General features: G+C 37.1%; 1 protein-coding gene across 2 annotated transcripts; it reads left to right on the top strand.

The window, feature by feature from the left end:
* The first annotated feature begins 4,416 nt into the window (after positions 1-4,416).
* Positions 4,417-7,004, top strand: LOC116203292. Of its 2 annotated transcripts, none has more exons than XM_031534968.1 (3): positions 4,417-4,686; positions 5,795-6,134; positions 6,232-7,004. In XM_031534968.1, exons 2-3 carry the CDS (start codon positions 5,820-5,822, stop codon positions 6,832-6,834), a joined length of 918 nt encoding a protein of 305 aa, XP_031390828.1. In that variant the 5' UTR covers positions 4,417-4,686; positions 5,795-5,819; the 3' UTR covers positions 6,835-7,004. The 2 variants fall into 2 exon arrangements, with proteins under 2 accessions (XP_031390828.1, XP_031390827.1); XM_031534967.1 differs by having other exon boundaries at positions 5,807-6,134.
* Positions 7,005-12,353: the final 5,349 nt, after the last annotated feature.

Consider the following 12,353-nt stretch of genomic DNA (forward strand, 5'->3'; position numbering starts at 1 on the left):
GTGCGGATATATCTATATATATGTGTATATATGTCGTGAGGAACAAGATCAGGCTGAGTAGGAAAGTTAATAGAAGGTGATAATTGATACGACCGTTGAAAAATTTATGAACGATATTGTCGACCAGGAAAATGAAAGGGAAGAAACGTGTCGAATCTGTTGCCTTTCCTGTACCTATAGGATTATAGGGAGGTTATCCAGTCCACGCTGACGGCCTGTACCCGCGTCCGGCTCAAATAGATATAGTCGATTGGTTGACTGCACTCTAAAGCCCTTAGTTTCAGTTGATTATAATGTATTTTGTAGTCGATTGTATTTATTTCGAAATGATATAGGACTGACTGGATAAATTTGCAGGAATATGAAGTATTCACGACTTATTAGTTGGCAAGTTAATTTCAATTTTTAATTAAGCTTATAAAAGTAATCTAATTTTTTAATTTAATTAGGAAATAAGTTCTTTTTTTGGGTACGCTACAAGAAAAACTCATTTTGAAAACAATGATATTTGCTTTTAAAAGCCATTTATTTGTCTCTAAACGTATTGGAGACAAAACAGTTTGCCACATTTACCCGTGTTGTTCTAAATCTATAGAGGTAAATTAGCAATAATTAATAAAAGTCACTAATTAGTACTTTTAATGTTAATTAAATTTGCCTCAAATATGGAGTTATAATAACAAATTTTGTTAGTAATATAAAATTTTTTAAAATAAATCATGGTAATTATATATGATTATTATCTCTCTCATATCTGTGTCTTGAACTCGATCGAATCTTTGAACTTTAGCATAGTATTTTTAGTCTCTCGTCTTTATCATCATTTCATCACCAATGCATCTTTGAATTGAATTACATTTAATTTATATTTAATATTTTTCTCAACCCTTAATAAATATGTAAAATTTATATTTATAAAAGTCTTTTAAATTAAGAAAATAATTAATATGCATATAATATTAAATAAAACATTATGCATATATCTTTAGCCCCTCGGGCAGTAAGTTGAAGATTGTTAGATTACCTAAAGTTTTATGTAATAAATTATATATATAAACACAATTGATGAAGTACAATATACAAAAAGAATACTAGCTTACTATATTATTTTGATTCAAAATCTGCATAACGTAATTTGCATCTATAAATAAATAAATAGATTATATTTTCTACTTATTTTGAGAGTAATTTGAATATCATTTAATTCACGTTGAATAAATTATTAGGTAAAAATTATCTATCAAATTTTCAGCATTTTATCTACTTATTCGGTAGGTAAAATTTTGTAAGTTTGACGCAAATAAGAATTAGATCTAGAGGCAATTGTATTTTACCTCTAAAAGAATATATTAGGCGCAAATAAGATTGGATATAGAAGCAATTAAGTCTTTTGCTTTTAAAAAATATATAGTAACAATTATTCTATATGGCTCTACTTATATGTTTGTAAAAGTTATTATTTTGAGGCAAAAGACTTATTTGTTGCTAATAATTGTGATATAGATTTGTAATTTAGTCAAGTATTTATTTTAGGTGTTGTACGAGGTAAATAAAATCCACTTAAGAGACATGTATTGTATTTGTCTCAAAATGAGAATTTTAGAGACTAATATTATAATTGTCTCTCATTATTTGTCACTAATAAGGGTGTTTGTTGTAGTGGTAGGATAATTTTTTTTTTATCCTCTAATGACATCGTAAGTCTCCTATTTTATATCCAAGCACGGATACACTTATCGATCTCTTCACGAATTTTCGCTTCTTAGCATTATATTTATCATGCTATAAGTAAAAATATATAGAGCATAAATCAGTTATTTTCATTGTTAGCACCCAATTTTGGTTCACCGGTTTCAGGATAGGACATCAACAAGGCTCTCGATTACGATTCTAGAACTCTAACAAAAATGGCGAGTGCAGCATATGGAATTTTGGTGGCACACACAGTTAACTCCTAAGAGTAAGATACGAATTATCAATATTCAAACTGAAGGCAGTGGAAAAAAGACTCACATCTCTGTATCATTTTCTTCGATGAGAACAACTATCTTCAGGGATTCTAGAGCTAAGTTCGGTATTTTTAGATCAAGGTTTGGTGAGTCGGGGACATTCCAACACAAGAATCACATCGAGAGCCCATCCAAGCTAAGAGATAAAATTCATGAAAGCTGGAGTGCCCAAACAGTGAATGCAGCAGCTCAAGCATGGAATTCGATGCATCATATCACGATCAATCTTGAACCTGAAAAGGCGACTCTCATGTGGTTGACCTAGAAAATCGAGTTAGGTTCAATTTGATGGGTCACTCATTCCAAGATTCAATACGGAGAGAGAGTTAGGAATTTTTTAGCGTACCATGCACAAAACAGTTAAACCGGGACAGTCTCCGCTAGTCGAGGGAGAAAATCCATAAAAAAATTCAATTCTTCGTATTTTCCAGCATGACCAATGTCATTGAATTCCCAATTCACTGAAAATTCAGAAAAAAAAAAGAGATATGTTTTTGGCTAGATTAACACAGAATTGAAGATTTTCTCACAGATCAGAACCAAGTCTCCCGGTTTTGGCCAGATGCTGAAGAAAAGTTGTTTCAGGTATTTCTCGAGGTCGAACGATCTTCAATTTTTACGAGGATGTGCCTAACTCGTGTAGGGATCAAGTAAAAATATCAGAGAGACCAAAAGGCTCAGGAGAAGTTCGGAAAAATTTCGGATGCTCAGGTCATCCCTAAGAACCACTGGTCACAACTTTGTTCCTTCTGCTTCCCGCCAGCTCTTATCACAAGATTGAGTGCTAGCCACCCTTTTCCCTCTTCCTCTTTTCCCTCACGCCATCCTCTTTCCTCTGGCAGCAGCAGTGCATCACCATCACACCACCATCACACCACCCTTCCCATTCTTTTTTTCCTTTATCCATTTTCGGTGAGGCAAGCAAGAGTGGAAGCCAGCTTCCCATCAGCAGCTCAGCAGAGGGATCTGCTCTGCAGCCTTCCCCTTCCCCCACGCAAAACACACTTGAAGGCAGCTTCTCAGGCTCTCTTCGGCTTCTCCACGCACTCCAGCTCTTTTTCTCTCCTTCTTCCTTTTCTCTGGTTGGCAAAAAAAAACAGGAGATCAGACCAAACTGATTAGCATTGCTTCATTGAGTTCCCCCGGGCTCCATGGTGCTGCTCAAGGTTCTCCACGCTTCCCAGAGCTGAACGGCACCCATCCTGCCCCCTTTTCAATGTCCATCAGTTGAGTCGTTGTTGCCTCGCCCTTTCCCGAGCTGTTATGTTTGTCCTCGAGCTCCTTGTCGACAAACCACAGAGCTAAGTCTCCCTATGTCCCTCTCTTTCTCTTGTTCATTTTCACGCACAATCTTCACTAACCGATGCTATGTTTCTCGTTTTTCTTTTGTTGTCCATTCCTTTCTTTTGTGGCTGCAGCTTCTGCCCATCCTTAAGCTCTTGGGCAACATCTCCACAACTTATCCACGAGCCAAAATGGTGAGGATCGGTGAGATTTTTTTTGCCCCCCAGCTTAGTGCCTTGTTTGGTTTGTGAATATAATTTTAAAATCACAAGTTAACTTAATTCTACCTACAATAAAACAAAATAATTCATACAAAGTCAAAGAGTGGGTCCCATTTATACCACTTTTTTCCACAACAAAACAACATAACTCATACAAAGTCAAAGGGTGGACCTCATTTATACCACTCTTTTTCAAAATCAAAATCCGATTTTAAAATCATATTATGAAACCAAACGCAGCATAAATGTTAATGACTGAGCTGAATCGTGTAGCAACTTTCGGCTACCTTTGGAATGCTTCAACCAATCTTTCTAGTTTGAAATTCATACTAAGCTGTAGTTTGTTTTCTTTGGCGGATTTATGAAAATTTGCTCGACTCTAAGATTTTAAATTCACATTTTAGACGGTATTGAGTTATGTTACAGCCCTTTGATAATTTCGAGCTCATTTGGCATGATTTCATCGACCTTAAATTGAGCTTATGATTTGGGCTGATATGCATGTTGCTCCTTTAATTGATTTGAGCATGATAACTTGGCTTTGACAATTTATTGATGAGTCTTTGTCATCGGCTGAGATGCTTGAGGTTTGTTCGACCGATTGGAATAGATTTGTCATGATCTCGATGGTTTAATGCTATATTTGAATGCATGGCTGAGTTATGGTGATGACGGAGATTGAGATTTGCCTGTTGATGGAGAACGGTTTACTTGATGTTTGACGTGGGGACTTTTACGGGCCGTTTGGATTCGGAGTTAAAGTCACGAAAACTTTAACTTTGATTTTAACTGAGGTAGAAGACAAAATGGGTTAATGACCGTTGTGGGCCCCATTTCATAAATCCCCTTGACTTTCAATTATCGTTTGGCAAACGAATGCTGCCTGCCCCCCCCCAACCCCTTTTTCATCCGTGTTCTTCCCCTGCGATTTCCAATTAGTTGGCCCCCCATCCTCCTTCTTCCTCTGCTAGACATCTCAAGCTTAAGGAGTCGATTTCTATCATCTACCGTGCTTTTCCTCCACGACAAAGAGTAGCCCCTACACCGGTGAGACAGCGTCGTGTCGGAAGCGAAGCAATTCCAGGATTACGAACAAAGCCGGTCCCCTACCAGTGCGTTCTCTTCTTAAGAAGTGCCTCAGCTCACTTTGAACTTCCATATCGACATTCTAGGTAATTTCTCCGACCTATTTCATGTCCAATTTCAATTGTATCGTTGATTTGCGGGTTACGGTGTCGGTAATTTCAATACTGTTACTGAGTGGTCGTTGACTCCCTTCGTTTATTTTGTTAATTTCCGTTGGATTCTGATATGTATTGCATTTGTTTGGTGAATTTTTTGGACCAAATTAATGTAACTTTGTGTTTATGAGCTGCGTTGGTTGCTTAACAGCAACTGGGTTTCTGATATGTACATTAGCTGTTCGATGAAATGTATGTGAGAAAGCGTTCGATGAAATTGATCTGATCGATTGTTGCTGTGACTGACTGACTGATGCATTACAGAAATTCAGTGTTAATAATGTCCAAACACAAGACTGCGAAATTAATTTAGTAAGAATAATGCAATGTTTATGTTGTTCAGTGTCATGGATTGGATTGTCAATTTTGGTTGTGCTCCATACTAGATTTTTTATTTGTTTTATTCTTTTTTTTCCGGGTCATCTGCGCCATACTAGCTTATGTATTCTTGCTAAGTATCATCGCCAATCTCAGTAACAATTAGCTAATTAACTTATAAAAAAAAACGCAATTAGCTAATTACTAAAATGGAATCCTCTTCCACTTGATTCTATCATTTCGTACCTCTTAAAGTTTTGACAACTTATGATATGCACCGCAAAAAGAAAAATTAAATACTTAGATAAATTTTGAATAACCAACATATACACTTGTAAAATAGACAACAAAACATAGTCATCCCATTCATGTGGCCAAATCCACAAACCCCTCATGTTTGCATCCTAGGTTTTTTCTTGGGTCAATCTTTGCTGCATGGGCTGCATTAGGCGGGCTTTTTCATTCAGTGATTGCTATGCATATAGCTGTACGATATTAATCTCTTCATTAATATGGAATCTTTTTTCCAAGTAATATTTTATATGTTTTACAGCAAATATTTACAAAAAATAGAAAATTACAAAAGCCCGCACAACGCGAGGACTACATAAATAGTTATTAGCTTGTATTTTGGAGTATTCCAATTTCAGTTCGCGTGTTGTATGAGCAGTATAGTCTGACCTGTGTTTCATAATGGTAGTTACGTGCGTGGCTTTGTAAGTTTTTGCTGCAGCATTTAGCATGAGATGGCCCCCAAGGGTGATGGAATACTTGAGTGGACAGATGCATTGGAGAGTGCTTTCATTGACGTGTTGCTCGAGAAGTTCACAAGGACGCATACTACATCTTGGAAAGGAAAGGATTGGCAACAAATGAATAAAGAGCTGGAAGAGCAATTTCCAGGCACCACTCTCAGCATCAAGAAGTTGCAGCAGAAGCTTCGAAGGCTGCGGACCCAATACACGCAGTTCACTGAGCTTGTTTCGCACACTGGTGTCTGTTGGGATGAGACAACCAACACGGTGAAGGCAAGTGCTCATGTGTGGGACAAATTTATTAAGGTATAGTAATAATAACCTGCCTTACTGATGATTTCCAATTTGTATGTTTTTACTGTAAGTCGTTACTGTGCAACTGTTCATTTTTATTTACATGCAGAAGAACAGTGGGTACAAGAGTTTCCAAGCAAAAGGCTTCAAGCATTACAACTCATTAAATGAGTTGTTCAGATCTAAGACAGCAACAGGTGCGTTACGAATGTCGTCTGCAGAACCACCAAAGAGCCCAGAAACTTATGCACGCATGGAAGAAGAATTCCTAGCAGCAGCGGCAAATCGGGGAAAAGAACCAGTCAATCTTGAAGAGGGCTCCGGCGATAGTGATGACCCGGTCCATGAGGTTGCCGAACCTGTTGTTACAGCGTCCCGTCGGCAAGTGCGTAGAAGAAGTTCCAACGCTGACTCCCGATTGCAAGAGTGCCTCGACATGTTGAAGTGCAATATGAGCAGGAGGGAGAAGGAGAGAATTTGTACCCCTCCGACATCGAAGAGAAGTAAATCTGTGACGAGCCCTCCAAAACCAGCTCCGGGTTCTATCGAAGAGTCGATGGCTGTACTGAATGTTTTGCGTCCACAACTGTCCATTGAAGAGTACCTCGTGGCCAGTGATTGTCTAGCAAAGGATGAGCAGACAAGGCGTATGTTCATGTGCTTGCTTGATGATACAAGGCTTCCATGGGTTCGTCGCCTTGTTGCCCCTTGAGTGGGCATGATGCATCCTCAACTCTATCGTAATTTCGTATCGTTTAAATGCTATGACATTAAATAAACACTTCCCTTTTATATTTGTTGTGTGTGCAAGTACGTTGCTTTGATTGTTTACCTTGGTTATATGTGAATGCTGTGCTATTTGTCTATTTTGTTTGTGCATAATTTCTTGCATTCGTATACAGTGGTTGAAACTTGATTCGTTTCACCGTAAAAATCCAACTTACGTAGTTGATGCCATTTTGTTTCTCACTATAGTCTGCTGAGCAAAAAGGAAGGCACGATGCCAAGACATGGTAATTCACGACGAAATGAAACTCAACCAAGTGATGAAGAAGATTACGACAATGAGCTTATGTGGATTTATCTTGCGCTTGAGAATGCAGCGGCCGAACAACATGTCCCGCGCAACATTCCTTGTAGAACCTCAACGCTACAAGGTAGACATTACATAGAGGAAGTTCTTGCCAATGACACAAGGTGTTTCGAGAATTTCAGGATGCACCCTCACGTATTTCATAACTTGTGCGATACGTTAAGGGCAAACTGTGGAATCAGAAATACCAGGAAAGGTACAACCGTCGAGGAAATGGTCGGCATGTTCTTAATGGTTGTTGGACATAGTACGCGATTGTCTGTGGTTGCCGAACGCTTTCAGCATTCTAAGGAGACGGTGTCACGGCTCATCAAGGTAATAGTTAGAGGAATTCATTCATTGTCACCAACATACATAAGACGGAGGAACGTTGACGTGCAGCCTGAAATTCAGAGATGCCGAAAATGGTACCCATTCTTTAAGGTATGAGCAGTAGAATGAGATATTAATTTGGCAGTTAAGTTTTCCAATTAATTTGTAATTCGTATTCTTTCCATTATTCTCGTAGAATTGCATTGGAGCAATCGATGGAACACACGTGTCGGCTACTGTTCCTTCATCGGTGAGAGGCGCGTATCGCGATCGAAATAACGAGATTACGCAAAATGTTCTCGCCGCTTGTTCGCATGACATGATGTTCACACATGTCGTGACTGGATGGGAGGGTTCGGCTCATGACTCGAGAATTTTGTCCGATTCCGCTACATTGCAAACATTCCCCGCTCCATATGGTGGTAAGTTCTTACTCATATCGCATGTTTTGTTGTCAATCGCGTATGTATTTCCATAATTACATTTTACAACTCTTATATATTAGATCAATATTTATAATATTACAGAACAATATTATGTTGTTGATGCTGGATACCCCAATATTCCCGGTTATATGGCTCCTTACAAAGGGCAGAGGTACCATCGCAGTGACTTTAATGACGACACACCACCAACGACGGAGAAAGAGTTATTCAATCAGCGGCACGCATCCGTTCGTAATGTTATCGAGCGGTGTTTTGGGTGCTGAAGAGCAGATTTGCCATACTGCGGTCAATACCAAATTACGGCCCGGTTTGCCAAGGACAAATTACTCTTGCATGCTTCGTATTGCATAATTTCATTCGGCTTAATAATTATCACGACAGATTATTCGCAGAGCATGGAAATGCATGGCAATATTACGATGAATTCCGAAATCCTCCTCATCTAATTGGAGATCGGGTTGACGTAAACATGAGAAGCAGGGAAATGGATGCACTACGTAACCGTATTGCAGATGCAATATGGCAAGCGGAAACAAGATGAAGTCGGTAATAAATAAAATGAATGGATGTAGTAGATAATTGTGTATAATGAGATTGTGTGTTTGAATAAGATATGGGCCCCACCAGTTTGACTTTTTAAATGTGTATTTTGTTGTGTAGTGTAGACTTAAAGTTAAAGTTAAAATCATGGTGATTTTAACTCGCTAACCAAACGGGCCCTTACATTCTGGTCATGACAGCTTAAGGAGCTTATAGAGATAAATAACACATTGTGATTCACTTTGTGAGATATAATGGACCTCACCGTTAATTTTTTCGTCACTTTTGTTCCTCAAACTTTTCTTTTTGCCATTATTACTCTAAAACTTTCAACTTTTTTTCAATTTGATCCTAAAATTTTGAAAAAAAAGGGGAAGGGGTCGGGGTCATCTGTCGGCGACCCCAACACCTACCACCAAGGTCTCATGCACTCACAGAGAATGCCAGCGACTATAGAGGTGGGGTCGGGGCCGCAGATTGGCGGCTTCCGTCCTCGAATCGACCGGGACCTCGAACTCGAGATCCCAATTGATTTGGAGGCTAGACTACCAATCAATGACTCCGACTCCACCCTCGAGGTTTTCGGAGTCTTCAGTGGGTGTCGGCAATCTCGATGGTGGGGTTGGGGTCACCGACCGGCGGCCCAAGCCCCTCCTTCCTTTTTTTCTCCGAATTTTAGGATCAAATTACAAAAAAAGTTAAAAGTTTGAGGGCAATAATGAAAAAATATAAGTTTGAAGACCAAAAGTGATAAAAAAAATTAATAATGAGGTCCATTATGTCTCACGAAGTGAACCACGTGATGTTATTTGTTCATAAAACAATCATATGGTGCAATTTATTTTAAACTCAAACCTAATGGAATTTTTATATTTTTTTTCTTTTCTTTGTTTTTAATGAGCAATAGAATCAGCATCATGAATTGTCAATTCATCAGCAGAGGATTGCGAAAGTGACGTAAAAGTCATATTTTTTTCGGTGGAAGTGTAAAAGTTATATTTGTCTACTAAAAATTAATCCGTGTCTAGCACGACTGAACCCACGCGTGTCACAGTCCAACTACAATAATTTTTAGACAATGTGATCACGGATGGATCAATTTAGAAGGGGAAGAAAAAAAATTAAGGGTAAGAAAAATAAAAAGTAAGAATTGAAAATATAATTTGAAAAAATAATAAAAATGGGATAGAACTTGGGTTTTTGAGGTTGAGAGGAGAGGGTAAAACAAAAAGAGATTGATATGTGGGATGAAAGTGAGAGATGAGAAAATAATATTAAGTGAACAATATTATCTTTAAATTTTTTTCTTTTATTTTGAATCATATCATAAAGGAGACTTTCGGATTTTCAACTGCATCCTAAAAATAAGGTGACAATTAGCAAATTGAACTCACCAATAGTATAAGATTACTAATGGTTGTAAACTATTAATTAATAGCTTATATTTCTGCACGGTAAATATAAACCATTAATAGTTTAATTATAGATTTTATATTAATTAAATTCCAAGAAGTACTCCTCCATTATCAATTCTGAATGATCTTATGCGTGCTTGCTAGCCAGTCAGGATGGTCGATGTAGAAAGCGCAACAGACACATATAGTAATATAAGCCCGAATCGGGGATACATAGATATATATATATATATATATATATGCGGATGGAAAATTATATATTAGGCTTCCTTTATTGTAAGATTTTTTTTTTGTTCGGTAGATAAGATTTGTTCAATTTATTAATGTTGATTTGATCCATCCATCAAATTTCGAATGAGAAATAAGCTGAAGGGGAGTAGCTTCATTGCTAAACGAGGAGTCCCATGCATTGCGCCGCCGTTTTCATTAATTTTTTTTGTTGTTGATATTATCGAATTTATGAAATTTATAATGCAAAAAATAAGAAATAAATAAATTGAAAGTAATTTCATTAGTTAACATCTCTAAATAAATAGTAAAAATCTTCTTGAACTTATCCAAAAAAAAAGTATTCTTGAAAATATTATTGAGGAGTAAAATGGAATAAAAATTCCACATCGAAAAAGAAAAAGAAAATTGTTAATATATGATTTTGGTATCACTACTTATAAGCTTGAGCTTTTAAGTGGATATGAGCCCGAGTCCATATAAGCCCAATGAAAATTCAATATGGTATCAGAGCGGATTATGCTTTTGCGTGCCCACACGCGTATGCGCATGCACTCACACCACGTTAGGTCCAGTATGTCCGAGTGCAACCAAAAGAGCGCCTCGTGTTAACCCCCCACTGTCCGAGCACGGAAGAGGAGCCCGGTTCGAGGTTAATTGTTGAGGGTGGGTGATTAAGGGCACGTGACAACGTGTAGGCAAATGACCACACGTTGCACGTGAGGGCGGATGTTGAGGAGTAAAATGGAATAAAAATCCCACATCGGAAAAGAAAAAAAAATTCATGGGTTAATATATGACTCGAGTACTACCACTTATAAGTTTGAGCTTTTAAGTGGATATGAGCTCGAACCGTACAAGCTCAATGAAAATTCAATAAATATCTAATAAAATTATAAGAACATTATGAAAACTTTAAAAAAAGTATTAAGTAAATGTTAATGGCGGGGGACACTAGATGAAACGAATGACACGGGCTAAGGGATTGTCCCATACGCTTTTGTTGAAGGCTTTCGTTACACAAACGGAAGAATTTCATAAGAGACGACCAGATATAAATATATATAGATATATAGATTGGTAGCTATCGATCTCATCGAAAGGGCTGATTTGAGCCCAAAGCCTATGATACTTGGCCATTTGGATTTGCCAATATGGCTGGAATAGTATATATTTGCTAATTAATTTCTGTCGGCCCATATTGGAATATTACATTCCAAAATAACCAAAAAAATTTTTGCATATATCACAGAAAAATTCTAGCATTATGTATATAAAGAGTTCGTCATATTCATCACATAAGTAACTAATCATAGTAATAGAAGAAATATAACGGTATAATGGAAACGTTGCAGTTACATTTTTTTGTCGTTGCTAAAGGATTTTTCGACTTATGAATATATATATATATATATATATATATGAGTTTTATGTATAATAATAATAAAAATATAAGTGCCTTATGGGACACATAAGCTACGATATCATACACTAACTGAAGTCCGGGGACACTCCAAGAGAGAAAAATTTTCAAATCATGACAACTATAATAGCAAATAACGACAAACTATTTCTTTTTTTGATAATTACGACAAACTATTTCTTTGTTTGACTTGATATCTTCCTTTTTTTCGTTGATGATTCTGTATCGAACCGATCCGGTGCAAGATCGGTTTCATTGCCTTCAACATTTCCCACATGCAAGAATATTGTAGTATTTCCACGAATATGCCTATACAATTACAGAGTGAATTTAAAATGACGATCGATATCGAAGCGGACTTCCCCAGTCAAGTATATATTAATCAGTTCAATATTCGACTCTCGTATGGAATTAGTCTCAGCCCATAAATGAGGATATATTTATACTTTTATTGAAAAATTTAATTAATTTTTCATTTCATTAATTGTTAAGAAGTGAGAGACATAATTAGGCAAATTAAACGACAGAGGGGATCCGACCGAGAACGAGGAAACCCTACTTCTGTAAGCCACTTGTAATTCAAACATTTCAATTGACATGCTTTCTTCTACGGAAATAATTATATAATAACTAATTTGATCAAGAGGGATCAATTTAACCATAAGCTGTGGATATAGTGACATTCGGCAAACGAACATGCAGCTTGTTGGATTAAAAAGACCAGGTCATACGTAACATTATGTTGAGACTCATTTTGATTTTGCTCATAATTAA

The sequence above is a fragment of the Punica granatum genome, chromosome 4 (genome assembly GCF_007655135.1).
Source record: "Punica granatum isolate Tunisia-2019 chromosome 4, ASM765513v2, whole genome shotgun sequence".
NCBI classification, from domain to species: Eukaryota; Viridiplantae; Streptophyta; class Magnoliopsida; order Myrtales; family Lythraceae; genus Punica; species Punica granatum.